At 39.4% G+C, this 26,603-nt stretch overlaps 1 protein-coding gene across 3 annotated transcripts in view; it reads left to right on the plus strand.

The window, feature by feature from the left end:
• Positions 1–26,603, plus strand: part of TPST1 (tyrosylprotein sulfotransferase 1) — a 114,603-nt gene that overhangs the window by 58,840 nt on the left and 29,160 nt on the right. For all 3 annotated transcript variants that reach the window (XM_023753442.1, XM_023753443.1, XM_006088218.3), the window contains exon 2: positions 5,195–6,140. In XM_023753442.1, coding sequence (XP_023609210.1) covers positions 5,296–6,140 — 845 coding nt within the window. In that variant the 5' untranslated portion in view covers positions 5,195–5,295. The remainder of the gene's footprint in view (positions 1–5,194; positions 6,141–26,603) is intronic.

Raw genomic sequence — 26,603 nt, forward strand, 5'->3', positions numbered from 1 at the left:
AGGGCTGTTCCCTGCTGGGAAGTGGACATCCCCCGATTGGCGGGGGGGCTGCGAGAGGGATGTCTGACTGCCAGCTTAGGCTCAGTCCCCTGGGGAGTGGGCCTAAGCCAGCAGGTGGTCATCCTCCGAGAGGTTCCAGACTGCGAGAGGGCACAGGCCGAACTGAGGGACCCCCCCGAGTGCACAAATTTTTGTGCACTGGGCCTCTAGTACATAATAAAAAGAAAAGTGACCTTTGAAGAACAGGTAAGATTTAGGGTGGTGTTGAGAACCTCAGTTTGTATATCTATAAAATGAGAACATTGGACCAAATGATTTAGAAGTCCCATTAGCACTGATGATCTATAATTCTGTGATTCTCCAAGTTTCGAAACATCCAAAGAGAGAACACTAGGCTTCATAAGCTTAGTGCAAAGTAATGTGAATGTTTCTGGGGAAACAAAAGTCCTTCTTTTTCTTTTTAATATCCCTTACAAGGCCTTTGTCCACTGTCATACTTACTTTCAAACATCCTGAAGAGCTATAGAAATATGCTCCCTGCTCATGTGTGTTGGGGGAGACAGTGTTTAAAATACAACTGATATTAAAACTTGAAAAAATATCCCAAAATTGTGTTGATACAACTATCTAGTATGCTTGGAAATATAGTAAGGTGTTCTTTCCCCCTAGATTATCCTTTAGTAAAGAGGGAGTTGCCTTCATTGAATCCTTATGAAACCTTTAGTGTTAAGAGATACCTCTCAATTACTTTACTTTGCACAACACTGTCTTGGAATGTTGATATATTAGCCTGACCTCAGTGCTACTTTTGATGCCTAATAAAGACTTCTTGACAGATAAAGAAACTCAAGAAAAAGAGACAGAAATTTAATACAGATTTAGTGTTGGATATCTTAAAATAAGCTTTTTCAAGACCACCTTGAAAAACAGTACCAGGCTTTGAGCAAAGAAATGATATTTTCTGACTTACATTTTTAAAAGATCCCTCTCGATGTTGAATTTGAGAATAGATTTTAGGAGGGCAGAAATAGAAGTAAGGATTCATTTAGTAATCCTTGTGAGAAATGCTGGCATAGCGAGTGGAAGTGTTGAGAAGTAATTTTGAAAGTAGAGCCAATAGATTTTTTTTGGTCAGATTTGAATGTTGGGTGTGAGAAAGAGATGAAATAAATATATATTAAACTAGAGCAGTGGTTCTCAACCTGTGGGTTGCGACCCCTTTGGGGGTCGAATGACCCTTTCACAGGGGTCACCTAAGACCATCGGAAAACACATATATAATTACATATTGTTTTTATGATTAATCACTATGCTTTCATTATGTTCAATTTGTAACAATGAAAATACATCCTGCATATCAGATATTCACATTATGATTCATAACAGTAGCAAAATTACAGTTATGAAGTAGCAATGAAAATAATTTTATGGTTGGGGGTCACCACAACATGAGGATCTGTATTAAAGGGTCACGGCATTAGGAAGGTTGAGAACCACTGAACTAGAGGCCCCGTGCACGAAATTCGTGCACAGGTAAGGTTCCTAGGCCTGGCCAGCAATTAAGGCCAATTGGGGCCTTCCAGCTGCCAGCCGGGGCCTTCCTTCGTCCCGTGTTGCCCCCTGGTAGTCAGCGCACGTCATAGCGAGCAATCAGTCTCCCACTCAAACTCATACGGGGACAATTTGCATATTAGGCTTTTATACATATAGATGCTTTGTAATCAAGTACATCCCATACCTGTTCACCTAGCAACTCCTCTTCTAAAAATTTAGTTTAAGAAAATAATCTTGTGTGCAAAGATGTTTATACATACACGGATATTTCTCATAGTGTTATTTATAGTCATGAAAATTTAAAAACAAGTAAATAACAATAGAGAATTGGCCAAATAAACATTGGTAGGTCCTATCAGTAATGTATTATGCATTAAACTGATTTACAAGTATGTTTCTGGACAAGGAAATACATTGATCATATATTTCCAGTTTTTGTATTTTATGTATTTTACTGGGAATTTGGGGGTATTTTAATGGGAAGTTGTTATCAGATACTATTGGTTGCTGCTATAGTTGACTGGTGAATATTTTGTATATGGTATATAATATCTTAAGTGTGTCTTCTATATCATGGATACAGTTTTCTGCATAGATATTTTGGTGCTATGTTGCTACCAATTATCTTAATGCTTTTTTCTTTACAGTCTTTTCTTATTAAGCTGATCTTTTCATCTCAACCTATTATCACTTTGTGGTTCTTTGTTGCCGCTTTATAATAAAGTACAGTGCCTGGCACAATAATATGTGTTCAAATATGTGAGTAAAGGAATGAATACATAAGTAAACAGAAACCAGATCTTGACTGGTGTATCCTACTGAGACTATCAAAATATTTTTCTAGGAATGTATTCTTTAAAAACACACACAGCCATATTGAGGTACAACTTAAATACCATAAAACTTACCCATCATTCAGGTTCAGTCCAGTGATTTTTAGTAGATTTTAGAGTTTGGCAGCTATCACAGCAGTCCAGGTTTAGAACATTTCCATCACTTCAGAGTCCCCTCATGCCTATTTGTCATCGAATTCCTGCTTCCATGCCCTGCTTTCTGTCTCTGAAAATCTACCTTGTATGGGCATCCTATCTAATAAAGAGGGAATATGCTAATTGACCCTCACACCATTGCAAAGATGGCACCTACAGCCAATAAGGAGGGAATAGTCTAACTTACTGCTCCACCCTCAAAGATGGCGGCACCCACAGCCAATAAGGAGGGAATATGCTAATTGACTGCCACACCCTCAAAGATGGAAGCACCCACAGCCACTGAGCAGCGCCCAGTCCCCTCAGCCCACAGCCACCCAGGGCCAGCCCAAGGTGCAGGCAAGCCTCGGATGTAAGCTGCCCAGCCACCCAGGGCTGGCCCGAGAGATGACCAAATGACTGAACAAGCAGGCTGCGTGGGGCTCCAGGCCAGCAGGGCGGTTAGTGAGGGATGACCAAACGACTGAACAGCAGGCTGTGTGGGGTGACCAGGCCGGCAGGGGGGTGAGGGATGACCAAACAACTGAACAAGCAGGCTGTGTGGGGCAACCAGGCTGGCAGGGGGGGCAATTGGGGGCAACCAGGCCAGCAGGGGGGGTCTGTTGGGGGTGACAAAGCTGGCAGGGGGGTCGTTGGGGGCGACCAGGCTGGCAGGGGGGTTAGCGAGGGATGACCAAACGACTGAACAGCAGGCTGCGTGGGGCGACTGAGTTGGCGGGGGGGGGGGGGTTGGGGACACCAGGCCAGCAGCGCCCGGCGGGGGGGGCCTTTTCCAGGCCGGCGGGGGATTGAAGGGGGGCTGGAATTTGGGTGGGGGGACAGTTTAAGGGAGGGTGCCCAGCCCAGCAGTGGATTTGGGGGCACCCGGCCTGGGGGGGGGGGGGCATTTAGGGGCGATCAGGCCAGCATGCAGAGGAGGTGAGTGGTGATCAGGCTGGGGGGGGGGGGAGGGTTGGGCAGTTAGGGGCGACCAGGTGAGCAGGCAGGTGAGCAATTAGGAGCCAGCAGTTCAGGATTGTAAGAGGGATGTCCTGGATTGGAGAGGGTGCAGGCTGGGCTGAGGGGACTCCCCTGTGCACAAATTTCGTGCACTGGGCCTCTAGTTTTATATAAATGTAAACTGACATAGCTGCTCAGATACACATACACAATTGTTTTGAATTTTTTAAACATGGCTTTCTAAGGGTTACCCCCTTGTCTGTGTAGTTTAGAGGATAGTGGTTATGCTCAAATATCTTGAGCCAGTAAGACTTGTCCTCTGACAGAGGATCTGTGTATGGGTAGATGAGCACATTCAAAGTTCAGACCATTTTCAAATCTGCCCTGACATTCACTTTCCACTCAATCCCTTCAGGTCTCCTTTCTGCCGATGTGCAGCCTCAGGTTTGGCCACAAGCTTGCAACCATGACTCCCATCTTAGCCTACTAGAGCTGTTCACCCTCCTTGTTCACCTGCCACCTGGAATATCACTTACACTGGCAGCACAGCACTCCAGATTGTGATTTCCCTTTGATCAAAAGCTGTCTCTGTATAGTCTGATTGCTATCTGCTTTGTAGCATGTCTTCTTGTTCCAGTTAAACTAGCAGTTCCATAGCATGTATATTTTATGTAGTATGTATGATTTACACACATGCTCTACTTCCGTATGTCCACATCTTTGGTCATCCTCAGCTTAGAATGCTGTGTGTGTCCCTATCTTATCTGTCCTTCTAAAGGCTAGATCGATATCTCTCTCTCTCTCTCTCTCTTTCTGTCTCTCTCTCTCTCTCTCTCTCTCTCTCACACACACACACACACACACACATGCACACACGCACACACACACTCACACACGCACACATGCGCGCGCACACACATATTTTCTTCGCACCCAATACACCAGCCCTCCTGGTACTTGTTACCTACTTATGCCATATTCTGCCATGCCGTTGTGCTTTTGCACACAAGTTCCTATTGCTTGGAGTAGCTGTACCTCTTATTTTCTATAAGGCTGTTATAGCTTCCTCAGGTAGACTTAATTTGTTGGTTTTAATTCTACTTCCATTGTCCACTGTGCTTATTTCTACTAAGGCCCTGATTGCATTTTATTGTCATTGTTTGCATATCTGTCTGTTCACAAGACTTTGTTTCCTGAGAGCATGGGTCACTGTACTGCTATGCTTTTCAAAGTTTATCCTCAGCCAAGCTCAAGTGTCTGTCCTGTAGTACCTAAATAAAAAATTTGTGGGGTGAATAAACTGAATGTGTGTTAAAGATTTAGAAGTTGTATATTTTTCTATAATTTCTCTTCATAGTAGACTGTGGAGATAATGACTTTTTGGGGATGAATCAAAATAAATACCAGACATGAGCCTTGGGTTAGACTCCAGATATACTTGGGCATACTAAATATTCACTTGATTCACTGATGGAAATAGTTTTATTAGATTTTCCATTTTGTGCATAGTTTTAGAATTGTTATATTAAGAAGCTATTTCTGATTGGGAATTTTGATTTATTTTTGCTCACACTTTTGTATATTTGTGTTCTAAGAATATTATAAAGGATCTAAGACAGCTTTGGCTTCTTTCTAGCTAAAATGTTATAATTGTAACTGATGACTAATTTATAAACAATCTTAATAATATAACTGTTTCCTTTTCCTATTAGATGTTGACCATCTTTCTGAAAAAGAATCTCCATGGCCTGAACATTTTCTGGAAATAATTTTGAGCAAAATATCTGTTTAATAGAAAGATAACCACATCAAGATGGTTGGAAAACTGAAGCAGAACTTACTATTGGCATGTCTGGTGATTAGTTCTGTGACTGTGTTTTACTTGGGCCAACACGCCATGGAATGCCATCACCGAATAGAGGAACGTAGTCAGCCTCTTAAATTGGAAAGCACAAAGACGACTGTGCGAACTGGCCTGGACATCAAAGCCAACAAAACCTTTGCCTATCACAAAGATATGCCTTTGATTTTTATTGGAGGTGTGCCTCGGAGTGGAACTACACTCATGAGGGCCATGTTAGATGCACATCCTGATATTCGCTGTGGAGAGGAAACCAGGGTCATTCCCCGAATCCTGGCCCTGAAGCAGATGTGGTCACGGTCGAGTAAAGAGAAAATACGCTTGGATGAGGCTGGTGTCACCGATGAAGTGCTGGATTCTGCCATGCAAGCCTTCTTGCTAGAAATCATTGTTAAGCACGGGGAGCCAGCTCCTTATTTATGTAATAAAGATCCTTTTGCCCTGAAGTCCTTAACTTACCTTGCTAGATTATTTCCCAATGCCAAATTTCTCCTGATGGTCCGAGATGGCCGGGCATCAGTACATTCAATGATTTCTCGAAAAGTTACTATAGCTGGGTTTGACCTGAACAGCTATAGGGACTGTTTGACCAAGTGGAATCGTGCCATAGAAACCATGTATAACCAGTGTATGGAGGTTGGCTATAAAAAATGCATGTTAGTTCACTATGAACAACTGGTCTTACATCCTGAACGGTGGATGCGAACACTCTTAAAGTTCCTCCATGTTCCGTGGAACCACTCAGTATTACACCATGAAGAGATGATTGGGAAAGCTGGGGGAGTATCTCTGTCAAAGTGAGTAGATGTTATGTTTTTATTTTGACCCTATATTCAGCTAATAGAGTTGTATTTGTGTATGTGTATATACTAGAGGCTCAGTGCACAAAATTCGTGCATGGGTAGGGTCCCTAGGCCTGGCCGGCAATCAGGGTCGATCAGGTTCCCCACCTCCTGGCCTCCCCTCCTTTTCCTTCCCTCGCTCCCTCAGCGCCCTGCCGCCACTGGTCGCCCACCATGTTCCGCACCACACCCTGGTGGTCAGCGCACATCATAGCGAGCGATCGAACTCCTGGTCTCCCAGTTGAACTCCTGAGGGGAAAATTTGCATACTAGGCTTGTAAAAACAAACAGTGTACTTCCCTTGTGTAACCTGCTTGCCCTGACAGAGAAATATCTTTTTTTTAAATATATATATATTTTATTGATTTTTTACAGAGAGGAAGGGAGAGGGATAGAGAGTTAGAAACATCGATCAGCTGCCTCCTGCACACCCCCTACTGGGGATGTGCCCGCAACCAAGGTACATGCCCTTGACCGGAATCGAACCCGGGACCCTTCAGTCCACAGGCCAATGCTCTATTCACTGAGCCAAACCGGTCAGGGCCAGAGGAATATCTTGATTTGTTTCCAATGTTTATAGAACTTGTATAGTCAATATTGATTCTTCATGTAGATAATTTGAAAGGAACAGCTGCCTTTCTGCACCTAGCTTCTAGTTATTGATTACAAATTATTAGGTATCGTCACTCTAGTGGATATAGTTTATTTTTATTGATTCAGATAAATTACAGCTCTAGCTACTGTTATCACAGTTTATTGTCCCCTCCCGCCCCCCCAGATATAGACTGTAACTAATTTCTAATCACCTGTAGTCTTAGGTAAGCCTTTCACTTTGTGTGCTTGTATGTTGACCCAGAGATTCTGATGCTAGTTCCTTCTGTTAATATAAAATAAGCCTATTAGACTCCCCAGTCTTTCCAAGTAGGGATTAAAGAGATATGCTCAAGTTATATGTGGTGGAAATCAGGAAAATATAATTTTGCATATAGGTTTACTATGTTTAAGTCAAACGTGAAGACTAAGGAAATTCATAGACATTTTGAATGAATGGATTTCAGTAGGGAAAGAGACCTTAGCATTTAGTGTATGGAATGAACACCCAGTGAGGTCCTATGCTTTGTCAAGAGTCAAAAATGGCAGAACCACGAGTAGAACTCCCAATGCTTATTCCCAAGACTCTTGCCACCATAAGAGTTTGTAAAAATTAAGGTATAACAGATAATAAATATGTAAATATTCAGTGTACAATTTGATGAATGTTTACATCTGTATACATTTGTATAATCAACATCCATATCAACATATAGAAAATTACTAGCATCTAGCGGTGATACGAGGTTGTATGCGAAGTTCAAAAACAATTATTCTTGCTTGTTTTTGAACTTCATATAAATGCAATTGTAACTATTATTTTGTGCCTTGCTTCTTTATTTAACATGAGATTCACCCATAATATAGTAGACTAGAGGTCCAGTGCACAAAATTTGTGCACAGGTAGGGTCCCTAGCGGATGCTGGCTGCAGGCCGGAGCCTTCCTTTGTTCTGTGCCTCCCCCTGATGGTCAGCACACGTCATAGCGAACGATCGAATTCCCAGTTGGTCGAACTCCCAAGGGGGCACTTTGTATATTAGGCTTTTATATATATACTAGTAGCCCTGTGCACGAATCCATGCACCAATAGCTCTCTGTGGGGCCTGGCCACTCTGCGCCCGCTGCCCAGAGGCTCTTCGCAGCCCAGAGGCCCTCCGTGGCCAGGGTGGAACGCTTGCCTCGTCGCTGCGGTTACAAAGCAAGCATTCCACCAGGCCGCTCACGCTGCCCGCTCTCAGTGGCTGCTCCCGCAGGACTGGGGGACTCCAGCGGGGCTGAGAGGCCTGGGCGCCGCCATATTTGTGACGGAGTGATGGTTAATTTGCATATTACCCTTTTATTAGATAGGATAGATCAGTGGTTCTCAACCTTCCTAATGCCGCAACCCTTTAATACAGTTCCTCATGTTGTGGTGACCCCCAACCATAAAATTATTTTTGTTGCTACTTCATAACTGTAATTTTGCTACTGTTATGAATTGTAATGTAAACATCTGATATGCAGGATGTATTTTCATTGTTACAAATTGAACATAATGAAAGCATAGTGATTAATCATAAAAACAATATGTAATTATATATGTGTTTTCCGATGGTCTTAGGCGACCCCTGTGAAAGGGTCGTTTGACCCCCAAAGGGTTCATGACCCACAGGTTGAGAACCGCTGGGATAGATAGTAGTAGTTCATTCTTCCAAATTAATAGAGAGTAGAAAAAGAAAAAAAAACATAAGACATTTTAAAATGTGTTTTTGCCTTTATCTTTCAAAAAATATTTGTGTAGCCAGTTTGGCTCAGTGGGTAGAATTTCGGCCTGTGGACTGAAGGGTCCTGGGTTCGATTACAGTCAAGGGCACATGCCCAGGTTATGGGCTTAGAACCAAGTAGGGGGCATGTAGGAGGCAGCCGATTGATAATTTTCTCTCATCATTCCTCTCTGAAATCAATGAAAATATATTTTTTTAAAGAAAATGAATGTTTGTCTAGAAAGGCAGGGGGAGTACAGTATAAGGAAAATACTTTATGCAGTAGATGTATTGCATTAGAATTCTTCCAGTGATTGAATATGGAAGAGGATCTTGCTGATTAGTGAATGGTATCTACTGCTGAGATCTGCTTCTCAAATATTTTGAGTAAGAAATAGAAGTAAGTGTTAGGGCCATCCACCACCATGTTCAACTTTCAGTAAGCTACTTACATTGCTCTCTTTTCATGAATTGTGGAATTTTTGTGGAATTTCAGCTATTTCCATCTGGGAATACTCAAGAAGTTTCTAGAATGTACAGTTATTTCTACTATTAAACTCATTAAGGTACTATAAAATTACCTGGAACAAATAAAAATCAGTAACAATAACAAAAAAGCCCACCAAGGTATACTCAAGGATGAGAGAAAGGATTAGCCAACAAATTTACTAGGTCAAAGAACAAAGCTAGAAAAACAAAACAATTCTATATAATAAAAGGGTGATATGCAAATAGACCAAACGGGAACAACCAGTTGCTATGACGTGCACTGACTACCAGGGGGCAGACGTACAACACAGGAGCTGCCCCCTGGTGGTCAGTGCATTCCCACAGGGTGAGCGCTGCTCAGCCACAAGCCAGGCTGATGGCTGGCGAGCGCAGCAGCCCGCCTCCCCGGCAATGCTAAGGATGTTCAAGGATGTCCAACTGTGGCTTAGGTCCGCTCCTGGGACTCCCAGACTGTGAAATGGAGCAGGCCGGGCTAAGGGACGCCCCCCCCACAAGTGCACAAATGTTGCGCAGCCGGGCCTCTAGTGTAATGATAATGCTTAAACAGAACAAGTACATGAATCACAACTATAATTCAGAGAGAAGTGTGTCCACTCAGAACAAAAAGGAATATATAACTCTTAAGCACAAATAGGTTAGAATGACAAATATAATAGCAGGGTAAAAACAAGAGAATAAGAACTTGATAACTGACAACTCTGAAGCTTCTAATAAGAAAAAACAACTAGAAATCAGATCCATAGCAAGGGAAGATTAAATAAGTAAGTGAAAACAATACAAAAAAGTTTTTAAAAATGGAGATTTTTTTAAAACATTTTATTTTTTTATATTTTATTGATTTTTTACAGAGAGGAAGGGAGAGGGATAGAGAGTTAGAAACATCGATGAGAGAGAAACATCGATCAGCTGCCTCCTGCCCACTCCCTACTGGGGATGTGCCCGCAACCAAGGTACATGCCCTTGACCGGAATCAAACCTGGGACCCTTGAGTCCGCAGGCTGACGCTCTATCCACTGAGCCAAACCGGTTAGAGCAAAAATGGAGACATTTTTGAGGACGTACAAAGAATAGAGATTTAAGAATAACAAGAATATTATGAGCAAATTAAGACAAAGACAGGCTATATTCCTATAAATTATGATCACTTCTACAGCATGTAAAATTAATAGCATACAAATTGGGATTACCTGAGCTCAACTAGCTCAGATTAAAATATCCCAGAAGAATTTTATAAATATTACATTTTTTCCATTAAATTATCAGAGAACAAGCCTATTTACTTTGGATTACTTATCCTTTGTGAAGGGAGTAAATCTATCTTTATAAAACCAGTTGTTAATCAAATACCATCTAAGAGGAATGCCTTTGGAGTTGTGGAAATCACTGTGCTTCTTTTGCAAATCAAAGTAAGTAGCTGAGAACTCTTAGCTGGAGAAGGGCGATTGAATAAACAGGGACTATAATTGACAACAGGTTGCAAAAGGAAAACAGCAGAGAAAAAATATATATTTAAGAATATGTCAGTGAAGAATGAGAAGTAGAATAAGAACGTAAATTAATAAAGCACAATTTGTACTTTTATTGAAGAATATGGCAATTGATGACAAAAAGTAGAAGTTGGGTATTGGATTACTTATTAATTTAGCTTAGGTGTCTTTGCAAAAAATAGAGATCCAAAATAACAGTGGTTTTAAACAAAATAGTGGCTAATTATAAAAGAAGACATACCAAGGCTGCTTCAGCTTTTGGCTCCGTCATCCTAATGGTCCAAGTTGGAGCTCGAGTCATATCATCTATGTCTTAAACAGCAGGGTTGGAGTAGAGTGGGCAAATAAGAAGGGGCATTTAGTACTTAGGATATTTCCTAGTAGCTTGCAGGTAGCTCTTCTTGCATTCCATTGGCCATAACTAAGTTTTATGACCATATAAGGGGGATGGGGAAATGTAGTCTTTATTCCAAGTGATCGTGCTCCCAACTGAGAGTTGGTGTTCTTTTAACTAAGAGGAATAGATTGGTTATTAGGGTAGGCAGATAGCAGTCTCTGCTACTCTACTGAGTACTTACTATGTGCTAGGAGCAATGTTAAGGTGCCTGGTTGAAAGTTACGTGATCTAATGGAAGAAGCAGATTCATATGTAGTCATACACCACATAACGACATTTTGGTCATTGATGGACTGCATTTATGACAGTGGTCCCATAAAATTGTAATGGAGCTGAAAAGTTCCTATTGCCTCCTAATGTCATTGTGCTTGTGTTTTAAGTTAAGTATTATCACAAAGGAGTCGAAAGTAAAAAAAAAAAATTTAAAAGTTTATAAAGTAAAAATGTTACAGCTAAGGTTAATTTCTTAATGAAGAAAGAAAAATATTTTAAAAAATAAATTTAGTATAACCTAAGCGTACAGTGTTTATAAAGTGTACAGTAATGTCCTAGGCCTTCACATTCACTCATCACCCATTCACTGATTCACCCAGAGTAACTTCCAGTCCTGCAAGCTCCATTCATGGTAAGTGCCCTGTATAGTTGTACCATTTTAAAAAATGTTTTATACCATAGTTTTACTGTTCCTTTTCTATGTTTAGACATGTTTAGATACATAAATACTCACCATTGTGTCACAGATACAGTATTTAGCACAGTAACATGCTGTATAGGTTTGTAGCCTAGGAGCAATATGATATACCATAATCCTAGGTATGTGGTAGTCTAGATCATCTAGGTTTATGGAAGTACACTCTATAATATTTGCATAATGACAAAATTTCCTAACAACTTATCCCTGTCATTAAGTGACACATGACTGTAAAACACAACACTAAGTACTATGGGAATCCAAGAAGACGTACCTAATTCAGTCTGGTTTATTCAGGAAGGCTTTCCTGAACAATGTGGTCTCAAACTGAGAAATAAAGTAGCATTTATCAACCTTGGTACTGTTGACATTTGGGGCAGTAATTCTTTGTTGTGGGGGCCGTCTTGTACATTATGGGATGTTTAGCACATCCCTGGCCTAACTCAACAGATGCTAGTAACAGCTCCCACTCCCAAGCGTGACAACCAAAAATGTTTCTAGACATTGCCAAATGCCCTCAGGGGGTCGGGGGGATATTCTCCCTCCCCACTCCTGTTGAGAACCATTGACCTAAAGGAAGAATAGTTTAACAGATAAAAGAGAACATTTCAGTTTTGATCAACAGGATATTGTGCTCCTTGGGTTACCCATGGTTGGAGTGCTGTAGTTCTTTCTTGAATGTCCAGAATGTCTTTCTCTTCTTCATCTAATGAGCCATCAAGAAATATTACTCCTGGGAGCAGCCTGTGTCTTGGTCTAGTCCTACAACTGTGCAAAGAGAAGAGGTGAGATGGAGGACTTCTTGTAGTGTGACTCCTGGCCCGACCTAGGGGCACAAAAAGACCTAGGGAACAATACCTGACCTGGGAACCCTGTCCTCCCACTATGTAATGGAATTCACCCAAGCTCAGTCCCACCTGGACTCCTAATGTGGCATTTGTTTCTCATAGCTTAATCTATTTTTTAAACATTAAATAAAATAAAACCTGGCAGTAATCATTTGGAAGTTACAATATGGACAAATTTACAAAGATGAGAAGCATCGTGGTATTTATGAGGATCTATAGGCAGTTTGGTGTTGCTAGAGAGTTTATTTTCAGTCAGGAAGTAGTGGGAAATAAGACCTGAGAGAGTTGATGGGGACCAGGCTTTGAAAGACCTTATATTTTATGCTAAAGACCTTGAATTTTATCCTGTAGACTGGTTGCTTCATACTTCTCTTATTAGTGGGACACTTTTTTCAAATGAAATTTCATAAGAAATCTTGGTATTAAAAATGCTTAGACTTGAGGTGGCTCTGGTTGAGGCAACTTAATTTTGCTTGGATCTAACAAAACTGAAGTGAAACTCATGGAATTATAAAACTTCTATTTCGTTTTCAAAAGAAAAAAACTGATTATAATATCCTCTTAAAATTTATAGAAATAATAAAAATGTTAAGAGGTTGGGATTATAATGGTTTTTTAAAAGACATGTAGTTTTAATAGGCATATGTTTGACCTTTTAGTGTGTAAAATGTTAACCTAAAAAGCAAAGTGAAAGGTAACAAGGCTTGCAATCTAGGGGCACAGATCAAGGCAGAAACCCAAATTGTGTCCCAATTTCAGGGTTAAGGCAATGAGTTTCTATGAGAAAAAGGAAGGGAAATAGTTACACAAATGGAAGAAAGAAATTTCCTTTGGTGCTGTCAATTAAGAGTAATTCTAGGAATTACTCTTCATGAATCTCAGTTCTACCCTCTAGCTCTTAAGTGATCCTTTTTTTGTCATGAAAGTGTCACCGACCCCTGTGGGTCACAGACCCCAAATCGTGGTTACTCTACCTAGTGTAGCTCGCACCAATAGGACGAGACTGCATTCTGTAAAACAGGTCAGAAGCACTAATCTTTGGCCAAGGAATGGAGAAGGATGAGCTCACGCTATAAAAATCCCTTCTGCCCTATTCTGAGGAATTAGGAAAGTCTTAAAGGGTGCATGTGTGTGTGTGTGGTGGGGGGGGGGGGGGGTTGGTGAAGGGGGAGGCAGGCAGGTTTAGGGGTGGAATGTGTGGTTTCCAAGGGAGCATGCACTGTTCTCAGACATGCTTAGAACATGCCTAGCCATACATTGCCTGTCTTATTTTAATTTTAAATCTCTACTCTTGGGCATGTTTTTTAGTATGCTAATGAAGAAAAGTTTTTCAAAAGGATGCTTGGGAGGGGGTTTCAGATGCCATTTTGGATCTTTCTGGTGCAAACCAGTTTCTTAGTTATGGTTCTTGATTCCTTCCAGCAAGTTTAGCTATCCCTGGAATTTCTACCTGTTTTTGACAAGTTCAGTCTGCTTTTGTCATGGGTTGTTTTGGAGAGAATACAAGGAAGTCAATAGAAGTTTAAAGATGAACTAATGATGTGGTGGCACAACCCAGTGACAAGTGCATCTACATTTTATACTATTTCTGTCTCTTTCAGTCCAAGATGACAGTGTTGCCGATGATAAACTTTTCTCAAAAACTGTGTGGGTTCTCTAAATCTCATTGGGATTCATTGGAATGGATAATAGTTTATACCCACAAATCTCTTTGAAATAAACTCTCTTACTTTGGGCTTCTGCTGAGATGGCCAAAGGATAATGTGCTTAAACTTCCTAGAGGCCTTCTGGTGCAATTGAGAAGACCTGGGAGGCATACCCTTAATTTGTTTAAAGGATTCTTTGTATGACTGAATTATTGGGAGCCATTTTAGAAGCAGTCTACCACAAAGATTAACTTTTATCTAATTGAAGTAGTCATATGATTTTTTTCTCCCTTAGGCTACTAATACAGTAAGTTACATTAATAGATTATCTCAGCCCTAACCGGTTTGGCTCAGTGGATAGAGCGTTGGCCTGCGGACTGAAGGGTCCCGGGTTCGATTCCGGTCAAGGGCATGTACCTTGGTTGCGGGCACATCCCCAGGAGGGGGTGTGCAAGAGGCAGCTGATCGATGTTTCTCTCTCATCGATGTTTCTAACTCTCTATTCCTCTCCCTTCCTCTCTATAAAAATCAACAAAATATATTAAAAAAACTAGATTATCTCAGGGTCCACACAATTATAGTAGTAACAAGAGTATGGTACTTGCATAAAACAGACACACAGACCATGGGACAGAATAGAGAGCCCATAAATATCTTTATGCATATACAGTCAACTAATCTTTGACAGTAAGAATATACAATGGAGAAAGGATAGACATTTGGTGCTGGGAAACCTGGATATCCATATACAAAAGAATGAAATTGAACCCTAATCTTACACTATACACAAAAACCTGAAGTGAATTAAACTTAACCATAAGACCTGAAACCATAAAACTCATAGAAGAATACATAGGGGAAAACTTCTTCACATTGGTCTTGGCAATGATTTTTATATATGACACCAAAAGCACAGGCAATAAAAGCAAAAATAGCCATAGTGGACTACATAAGACTAAAAGCTTGTTCATAGGCCTTGCTGGTGTGGCTCAGTGGTTGAGTGTCAACCTTTGAACCAGAAGTTCATGGTTCGATTCCCATTCAGGGCACATGCCCCTGTTTCGGGCTTGATCCCCAGTAGGGGTCATACAGGAAGCAGCCGATCAATAATTCTCGATCAATAAAGACATGCTTCTGTCTTTCCCTCTTCCTTCCTCTCTGAAATCAATAAAAATATATTTAAAAGCTTTTGCATAGCATAGGAAATAATCAACAAAATGAAAAGGCACCCTACAAAGTGGGAAAAATCATTTGCAAACCATGTGTGTAATAAGTGGTTAATACCCAGGCTATATAAGGAACTCATACAATTATAGAGCGAAAAACCAAGTAACCCAGTTAAAATGGCAATGGATTTGAATAGACATTTTTCCAAAGAAAACTTATAAATGCCCAACAGGTATATGAAAATGTGCTCAACATCACTAATCAGGGAAATGCAAATCAGAAGACAGTGAGATAAAATCTCATACCAGTTAAGATAAAAAAGACCAGAGATAAAAGTGTTGAGAATGTGGAGAAAAGGGAACCTTTGTACACTGCTGATGGGAATGTAAATTGGTATAGCCATTATCTAAAATAGTATGGAATTTTTCCTCAAAAAATTAAAAATAGAGTTATCATATAATTCAGCAGTCCCATTCTGGGTATATATTTAAAGGAAATTAAATCAGTCTTTCAAAGAGATATGTTCTCCCATATTCACTGAAGCTTTATTCACAATAGCCAAAATGTGGAAACAACCTAAGCATTGTTGATAGATGAATGGATACGGAAGATGTGGTATATATGCACAATGGGATATTATTCAGCCTTAAAAAGGAGGAAATCCTGTCATTTGTGAAAACAATGTATGAACCTGGAATACATTGTTAAGTGAAGGAAGCTAGACAAAGACAAATAAAATTATTTCATGATCCCACATGTATATGGAATCTTAAAAAGTCAAATAAACAGAAGTAGAAAGTAGAATGGTGCTTACCAGGGCCAGGGAGTTGGGGGATATGATGTCTCAATGGTATCATAGATTATGTACAACTTTTCTTCACCCCTGTTCCTCAGATTGAATAATAAATGAAATTTTCTACCCGTTGACCAACATCTCCCCAGTAGATGGTAGTCAAAGGGCAGAAAGCTTTCATTTTGTAAAATGGATAAGTTCTTGAGATCTAATGTACAACATGGTGATTGTAGTTAATAATACTTAACATTTGCTAAAGAGTAGATCTTCAGTGTTCCCACCACATACAAAAAAAAAGGGGATGTAAATGTTTGTTAGCCTTACTGTAGTTATCATTTCACAATGTTCTGTATATTTAAACACATTGTATACCTTAAATATATACATTTTTTAAAAATAAAAAATAAAGCAAAGTATGAGAACAATGTCCTACCAATAGAGAATATCAATATCAAGATAGAACTATAATAACAAACTAGATGGAAATTCTGGAGTTGAAAAGTACAACAACTGAAGTGAAAAATTCATTAGGTCCAAGAGGAGATTTGAACTGGAAGAAGAAAGAAAGAAAACAAATATAGATAGGTCAATTGCTATTACCCAATCTGAGGAACAGGGGGGAAAAGGCATACAGAACTTCTGAGATGTGTGGGACTTCATCAAGTGTACTAATCTATAATAATAAAAGAGTAATATGCTAATTAGACCAGACGTCCTTCCGGACGAAGAAGGGGCTGCAAGGGAAGCCCGGGTCCTGGGTGCCTGCTGGCAGCCAGAGGGAAGCCCGGGTGCCAGAGGGAAGCCAGTGCTGGCAGCTCGGGGGAAGGAAGGCCTACTCTTGCATGAATTTTGTGAATGGGAATCTAGTATACACATAATGGGAATTCTACAAGGAGAGGAGGAGATATTGAATGGGACAGAAAGACTATTTGAAGAAATAATGGTTAAGCCCTAGCCAGTTTCGCTCAGTGGATAGAGTGTTGGCCTGCGTACCAAAGGGGTTCCCGGTCAAGGGCACGTACCTCAATTGCAGGCTCCTCCCCAGCCCGGGCCCTGGTCTGGGCTCATGCAGGTCGCAACCAATTGATGTGTTTCTCTCACATCGATGTTTTTCTCTCTTTCCCTCTCTCTTCCACTCTCCCTAAAAATCAGTGGGAAAATATCCTCAGGGGGGGGATTAACAACAACCAGCCAACAAATAAATAAATAAATAAATAAATAAACAAATAAATAAAGCAAACCCACCTTTAAAAAAAAAAGAAATTAAAACCCTAGTTTTAATGAAAAACATATTGACATATTTCAGAAGTTCAGTGAACTTCAGGTATGATAAAACCAAAGAGATCCACATCTAGACACATCATGATCAAACTGTAGAAAGATGACGAAGCTTTAAAGCAGTAAGAGAAAAGCAATAAGTGACATTCAAGGGACCTTCAGTAAGAGTAACAGCTGCCTTTTCATTGGAAACCATGAATTCTGGAAGGCCGCAGGATGACATATTCACAGTGCTAATAGGGAAAAAACTCAACTAAGGATTCTATATCTGCCAAAACTATCCTTCAGAAATAAAAGAAAATGTGATGATCCTCATAAAAATGGAGAGAATTCAACAGCAACTTCCAACAGATGCTAACAGGAGTCCTTCAGGCTGAAGTGGAAGAACACTAGATTCTAATTCATATAAAAAATGTTTTTAATGGGCAAAGTCAATGATATAGGTTGACTCAGGACTGGCTTAGTTGGTCCCTAGAAAAAGGAGGGCTTCCAAAGATCACTTGCTTTAAGAAGGTAATGATAGAACCACACTTCTCTCTTCTCTACTTTTGAGGAGTCTTGCCCCTTTCCTTCATTCAGTATATAATTTTTGAATAGGTTAATGGGGTGGGATCTTTTCACCATTCTAATTCTGAGTAAGTAAGTAAATAAGTAAATAAAGAGTAGGCTTGCCTGGCCAGCTTGGTTCAGTGGTCGAGCATCAACCTATAAACCAGGAGCTCATGGTTCGATTCCCGGTCAGGGCACATGCCTGGATTGTGGGCTTAATCCCCAGTAGGGGACATGCAGGAGGCAGCCAATCAATGATTCTCATAATTGATGTTTCAATCTCTCTCTCCCTCTCCCTTCCTCTCTGAAATCAATAAAAATATTTTTAAAAAACACACTATAGTGAGATACCCCTACATTGCCACCAAAATGGTTAATATTGAATGGATGGACAAACAGTGTTGGCAGGGATATAAGCAAGTGGCACTCTTAATGTTGGTGGGAGTGTAAACTAGTATAGCTACTTGGGGAAACTACTTGTTATAGCTACGAGGCAAAAACATATGCCTATCTTATGACCAATCCAATATACTCCTGGGTATGTATATATGCAACAGAAAGAAGTTATACACACGATGAAATTATACCAAAAGACTTATACAAAAAAATATTTATAGCGGTACTATTTATAATAGCCAAAAAGCTGGAAACAAATCCAAATGCTCACCAACATGGGAATGGATAATGTAGTATATTCATATGATGAGATACTACTCAGCAAAAAAAAAGGGACAAACTACTGATATAACATGGTTGAATCTCACAAATATTATCCTTTGCATAAAAATCCAGACACAAATGAGTATATAATCTAGTTTCCATTTATATGAAGTTCAAAAGTAGGTAAAACTGATCTAGTAGTAGTTAGAATAGTGGTTATCTTTGGGGTACTGACTGGGATGCAACACAAAGGAGCCACTTTGGAGGTTGGAAATGTTCTCTGTCTTCTGGGTGGTGGTTACATGGGTGTAGACATAAAACTTTGAGTTAAACACTTAAAAAAAAAGTTGCTACTCTTGAAGGTCTTCTGTACTCCATATTATGAAAGATAGGTTAAGATCTCAAAGAAATATACACTGAGTAGCCAGATTGTTAAGACTGGCCAGATTATTATGACCACCGCATCAGTACAGTGAAGTGAATTAGTTATGCAAATAATAATAATAATAAAACCTTGAGAGTATTTGCTTAGGAAGTTTTCAGTATTCAGTATTTTTGGAAGTGTCAGTGAAGTACTGATGGGGTGGTCATAATAATCTGGCCAGTCATAATAATCTTGCCACTCAGTGTATATCTTTACTAGAGGCCCAGTGCACTAATTCGTGCACAGGTGGGGTCCCTCGGCCTGGCCGGTGACCAGGGCCAATTGGGGTCATGGGAGTTTGGCTGGCCACAGGAGGTTGGCTTTGGGAGCGCACTGACCACCAGGGGGCAGCTCCTGAGTTGAACGTCAACCAGTTGTTAGGTCGTTCGGTCACTTAGGTTTTTATATATATAGATTGCTCTATCAATGTTGTTTAAATCATAGATAAATAATACTATGCAGTCATTCTGGAAGGAAATTCAGCCAAGTTTCATTATTTGTAACTGCTAAAAGCCTTCAGATATAACATGTTAAAATGATTTACCTTTGAGAAAAAACATAATTAGGTCTGATGATGAATCTGCTGATTAAACTATTTGATTTTAGGTAATATTTAAATATTTTGTCACAAATGTTATTTTTGAAGTCCATAATGGACTAAGGGCAATTATTAGCAACATTAAAGCAGCTTGGTTCTGTTATTTCCCACTGGAGGATCAAGGCAGAATGATCAAGTGAGAGAGCTTTTGAAAAATAGAAGTGCCAGTGTTTTTACAACTACTTGTAGGCCATAAAAAACAAATGAAATCTGTTCCTCACAAAGAATGCAAGGGCTGGTCAAACGCCAAGATGTTGCTACACAGAGAAAATAAAACAAGAAGAGACAAAACCACAACAGAGCTGCTTTCATCCCAGAATGTCCAAGGAACTGAAGAATAAGGACTGGGACATGACCAGGGCACAGAGGAGAGGAAGGTTAATCAGGGAGGAGAGGGATTTTTTTCTTGACTTTGTACTAGCTATTAATCTAAAGCTAGAAATTCTGGTTTTTATCTGAAGAATTAGAAACAGATTTCTCCAGTTTCTTCACTTATTCAACAAGTATTTATTGAGCTTCTGCTATGTGCTTGGCACCATTGTAGGCACTCGTGATACAGCAGTGAACAAAAGAGACAAAAATTCCTGCCTTCGTGGAACAAATATTAAAGATGGGAGTGGAGCAGGAATGTGCACACACATTATACATGTTGCAGTGAGTTTACATTAAGTAGCTACTTTTCTTGTTTAGCCATACTTTAGCCTTCACTGCACATACCTTCTGGGACCTCCAGTTTAATGCTGCTAATGAAGCTCCATTACCCTTTCTAATGAGACCCTTCTCAGTCCTTTAATAATAAATTCTCCTTGCATGTGAATCAAGATTGATCTGTCTTGATAAGTGGTAAAGAACGGAATAAGAAATAGGCCCAAATAAAAAAAAATTAGGACAATGGTATGGAATCTTACACGAAGGAGGACTAGGATTCTTTTTTAAATTTTAAAAAATTAATTGATTACAGAGAGAAACATCAGTTTGTTGTTCCACTTAGTTATGCATTCATTGATTGGTTCTTGAATTGGTTCTTGAATGGGGATTGAACCCACAACCTTGATGTATTAGGACGATGTTCTAATCAACTGAGCTACCCAGCCAGGGCCAAGAATAGTAGGATTCTAAAGTCAATGCAGTTAAAAGCTGAAATTAATAAAATAGGTAAAAAATAGTAGAAAGGATAAATAAAAACCAAAATTGATGATTTAAGATGATCAATAAAAAGGTAATACATATCACATATATAATAGTGTTAGTCATAGATAGAAATTAAAATAATTCTATGATCCCCTAAGAACAGGAACAAGACAGGGATGCCCACTCTCACCACTCCTGTTCAACATAGTACTGGAAGTATTAGCCATTGCAATTAGGCAAGAAGAAGAAATAAAAGGCATCCAAATTGGAAAAGAGGAAGTAAAACTGTCCTTATTTGCAGATGACATGATATTATACATACAAAACCCTAGAGACTCCATCAAAAAGCTACTAGACTTAATACATGAATTTGGCAATGTAGCAGGATACAAAATTAACCCCAAGAAATCTGAGGCATTTCTATACTCCAATAGTGAACTTTCAGAAAGAGAGATTAGAAAAACAATCCCATTTACCATCGCACCAAAAAAATTAAGATACCTAGGAATAAACTTAACTAAAGAGGTTAAAGACCTATACTCAGAAAACTACAGGACGTTGAAAAAAGAGATAGAGGAAGACATAAACAGATGGAAGAACATACCATGTTCTTGGATTGGTAGAATCAACATCATTAAAATGTCTATACTACCCAAAGCAATCTATACATTCAACACACTCCCCATTAAAATACCAATGGCCTTCTTCAAAGATCTAGAACGAACTCTCCAAAAATTCATCTGGAATAAAAAAAGATCCCGAATAGCTGCAACGATCCTGAGAAAGAACAAAGTAGGCGGGATCTCAATGCCAGATATCAAGCTGTATTACAAAGCCACTGTTCTCAAAACTGCCTGGTACTGGCACAAGAACAGACATATAGATCAGTGGAATAGAATAGAGAGTCCAGAAATTAGCCCGAACCAATATGCTCAATTAATTTTTGACAAAGGAGGCATGAACATACAATGGAGCCAAGATAGTCTCTTCAATAAATGGTGTTGGGAAAATTGGACAGATATATGCAAGAAAATGAAACTAGACCACCAACTTACACCATACACAAGAATAAACTCAAAATGGATAAAGGACTTAAATGTACGACAGGAAACCATAAAAATTCTAGAAGAATACAAAGGCAACAAAATCTCAGACATATGCCAAAACAATTTCTTCACTGATACAGCTCCTAGGGCACTTGAAACTAAAGAGAAAATGAACAAATGGGACTACATCAAAATAAAAAGCTTCTGCACAGCAAAAGAAACCATCAACAAAACAACAAGAAAACCCACCTCGTGGGAAAACATATTTGCCAACGTCATATCTGATAAGGGCTTAATCTCCAAAATTTATAGGGAACTCATACAACTTAACAAAAAGAAGATAAACAATCCAATCAAAAAATGGGCAAAGGATCTAAATAGACACCTTTCAAAAGAGGACATTCAGAAAGCCAAGAGACATATGAAAACATGCTCAAAGTCACTAATCATCCGAGAGATGCAAATCAAAACAACAATGAGGTACCATCTCACACCTGTCAGAATGGCCATCATCAACAAATCAACAAACGACAAGTGCTGGAGAGGATGTGGAGAAAAAGGAACACTTGTGCACTGCTGGTGGGAATGCAGACTGGTGCAACCACTATGGAAGGCAGTATGGAGGTTCCTCAAAAAATTGGAAATGGAACTCCCATTTGACCCAGTGATCCCACTTCTAGGAATATATCCCAAGAAACCAGAAGCACCAATCAGAAAGGATATATGCACCCAGATGTTCATGGCAGCACAATTCCCATAGCTAAGATCTGGAAACAGCCTAAGTGCCCATCAGTAGATGAATGGTTTAGAAAACTTTGGTACATCTACACGATGGAATACTATGCTGCTGTTAAAAAGAAGGAACTCTTACCATTTGCATCAGCATGGATGGAACTGGAGAGCATTATGCTAAGTGATTTTTTTTTTTTTAAAGAAGGAAAAATACCACATGATCTCACTCTTTCGTGGATAATTAAGCCCATTACAAACTTTCGAACAATAATAAATACAGTGGCAGAGCTGCCTCAAACTGATTGTCGAACTGCAGTGGGAAGGCCAGGGAGGGTTGGGGGACAGGAGGGAGGGGAGTAAGAGATCAACCGAAGGACTTGTATGCATCCATATAACCAAAACTAATGGACATAAGACACTGGGGGGTAAGGGAGGGCAGGGGCTTGTCAAGGGTGGGGGGGGGGGAAGGACACTTATGTAATACCCTTTGTAATACTTATAGCGAAAAATAAAAAAAAAACAACACACACACACACACAAAAAAAATAATTCTATGATAATACTGCATGAAAGTACATTTGTAATAAATTGAAAGCCTAGAGACAATCACTGATTTTTCATGGTAGATGGCAAACTTACATAGGTTTATTAGCATCAGAGATTGAAAAGGTAACTAAGAGAGTCCATTTAAAAAAATCATAGATGATTAACAATTGAATTGTTTCTAACCTTTAGAGAACAGCTGAGTCCAATGCTGTTTAAGCTATGTTAGGTCATAGAAAAAGATGGAAAACTCCCCAGTTCATCTTATGAAACCGTGACTTAATGATAGAACCCTGTAGAAATTAACAGAAAAGAAAACCTCAGATCAATTTTCTTATGCATATAGATGCTAAAGTCATAAATAAAATATTAGTAAACAGAAGTCACCAGTCTATCAAAGATTAATACATTATTATGACCCAGAAAAATCTTTTAATATAATTCACTTCATTAGTAAATTAAAGAGAACCATATGAGCATGTCACTTCAATGCTGAAAAGGCTCTTGGTAAAATTCAGTTGTCATTCATAAATAAAAACTGTTAAGTAAACTATTTGTTTACTAAACATGTTTTTACTGAGCACCCATTATATGCCAGGTAATGTTCTAAATACTGGGGTGAAAGCAGTTAACAAAGACAAAACAAAATAAACCCTTTCTTCACTGACCTTACATTAGTATTTGGGAGTATCCAAAAAAAAAAAAGTTAAATGTCTCATTTATCAGATGGTAATAAGTACTGTAGAGAGAAATAAAGCAGAAAATAGGCAATTGCCAAGAGCAGAGGCATAGGGATAGTAGGGAAGTCCTGTCCTCATTGATAAGGTAGACATTTCTAGCAGAGACCTATGGGAGAGCAAGAGCAGGTGAACAAAACAAAAATTCCTGCCCTCATGGAGCCTACAATCTAGTGGGAAAAGGCAAAAAACAAAAATCACACTAAATAAAAAAAGCCTATAGTATATTAGGAGGTTTTAAGTGCTATGGAAAAAAAAGAAAAATCAGGAGAGTAAAGGGAACCAAGACCCAGGGGATTTTGAGGGACAGGCTGTAATATTAAGTAGAGTGGTCAGGATATTCCTCATGGAGAAGCTGAGATCTGAGGAAGGTCTTGAAGAAGGTGAGAGTATTAGCCACATGGACATGGGAGTTTGTGGAATTCAGATTATGTTGTGTAGCACCTTGAAGACCATTGTAAGGACAATTTAGAAATAGTTTAATGATTTTTAATAAGTCAAACACCCTTGTAACTATTAGCTATGTCAAGAAATCAAACTTTGCCAGTCAATCTAGAAGCCTTTCCATGTATGCTCTCTCAGACTTTATCGCCTATCCACTATTCTGGCACTGTCAGGATCACTTCCTTATATTTCTTTATAGTTTTATAACCCAGTTGTGTATACCTTTATACTATAGTCTTACCTATTAAAAATAATTTGATGTCTTGAATTTCTTTTAATCAATTTCTTTCTTTATCATGTTCTTTTTGTTGTTGTTAATCCTCACCTGAGGACATTTTCCCATTGATTTTTAGAGAGAGTGGAAGGGAGGGGGAGAGACACAGAGAGAAACATCAATGTGAGAGAGATACATCGAGTGATTGCCTCCCACACTCACCCCGACCGGGGCCAGGAGTAGGGCATGCAGCAGAGGTATATGGTCTTGACCAGAACTGAACCCATGACCACCCTTCAGTCACAGGCCGATGCTCTATCCACTGAGCCAAACCAGCCAGGGGTATCAGATTCTTTAGTTTTAGAAGAGTCTGGGTCATTTAGCCTGTAAAGTTATTTACAATCTTAATTTAGCTGATTGCAAAATTTTTGCAATCTAACTGCTGACTGTCCAACGTATTCTTTTGAATTCTGTACTTCATGCAAATTGGCATCTGAATCCAGAGGATTAATCAGACTCAAGATTCGACTTGGCAAGGCTGTGATTTTAGCAGCCATGATCCTCGGTGCCTAGATTCATCAATGTGTTGGATCCTACAACATTTTGATATTCTAATCTGATTTCCTTTCTATGTATTAGTTGGAAAACTTTTATAAAGTGATACTCCCTGCATCTACTATTTGATACCCAGATTTACTGGATAGGAAAAACGAATGATAAATACTTGATTCTTATTCTTTATTTGGTAGTTTTCAAAATAATGAGTTGGTTCCTTATCATATCTTCCCAAGAGACATGATAAGACTTGTGTTTTTAAAGGCTCCATCTGGCTCACATACTGAGAGTAGACCACAAAGATATCAAGGAAGAAGCGGGGAGACTATTTAGAAGAATATTGTAGAAATCAAGGCAAGAGATAATATTGGCTTGGACCAGGGGAATGGCAGTGGAGTTCATGAGAAGTGATGCTATTTGGATATATTTTGAGGTATAGTTGATAAGATTTTTGATGGATTGGATGTGGAGTATGAGAAAAAGAGGGTAGTCAAAAGACAATTTCAGTTTTATTTTGTTTAATCCTGCATATGAAGAATGAAGTTGCTTTCAACAGATGGGAAGGGCTACAAAAATAGTAGATTTTGGGGGAAGATCAGGAGTTCAGTTTGGACTATGTTGAGCTTCAGATATAGTTATTGGACTTCTGAGTGACTCTAAGAAAATAAAAATCACACTTAGTCATGTCACTGTCATTGTTAGCATTTTTGTATAATTATATATATATAAAACATTCATATATAACCTATTTTTACAAAATTGAATTTCTGTTGTGTGTACATTTTTAGATCTTTTTTCACAAGACATAACAGGAGCATTTTCTAGAAGTGAAATAATCTTTGAAAACATGAGTTAATGGTATTTCATCTTTAGTTTTACTATAATAACTCTAGCCATATACATTATGTCCTCTTTTACACATGCCTTTTTGCATGTCCATTCTAGTCCTGATGCTTTAGTGCAGAGGATTTGGTTTCCTGTAGTTACTGTGTATTATGATTCACACCTGTGGTTTGGCAGCTGGCCTAGCTGTAAGTGTTCAATGAAGACTCATGAAAGATCCATGCTTTTAAAATGAGTGTCTTGGAGGATTATATTCATCTCAGTCATTCAAGACCTTGGCATTGTCCCCATTCTCCGAGGAGGAGTGCCTTCTGCTATGAATGCTACAGTGGGAAGGAAGCCTGGGCACTTACAATGGGGGAGAACCTACAGATTCCCAGGTGTCTTGCCTGCAGTGCTGTGCCTGGGTGGTAGATTTTGAAATATACCAGTCTGTCATGTTTTAAGGTCCCAGGGAGACTCGAAGATACTGGAATGGTAACTAGTTTATACCCTAGTACACTTCAGACCTAACTGTTGGTTGATTTCTCGAAGGACCAAAAGAGTAAGAGAGATTTGATGAGCTCTATCCAGCCTGCAGGTTGTTGTCTCAAAAAGAAAATCAGGCTCTCTGGACCAGGCTCATTTCTTTCTAATCACTGTACCCTTTTGAACACAGAATGGCAGACTTTTTCTGTAAAGGGTCAGATATTTTTGGCTTTACAGGCCACATGATTTCTGTCGTAACTGTTCAGCTCTGATATTGTAGAACAAAAGCAGCCGTAGACAGTGCAGAAAACAATTGGGGTGTG

Source organism: Myotis lucifugus, unplaced genomic scaffold, assembly GCF_000147115.1.
Source record: "Myotis lucifugus unplaced genomic scaffold, Myoluc2.0 scaffold_45, whole genome shotgun sequence".
NCBI classification, from domain to species: Eukaryota; Metazoa; Chordata; class Mammalia; order Chiroptera; family Vespertilionidae; genus Myotis; species Myotis lucifugus.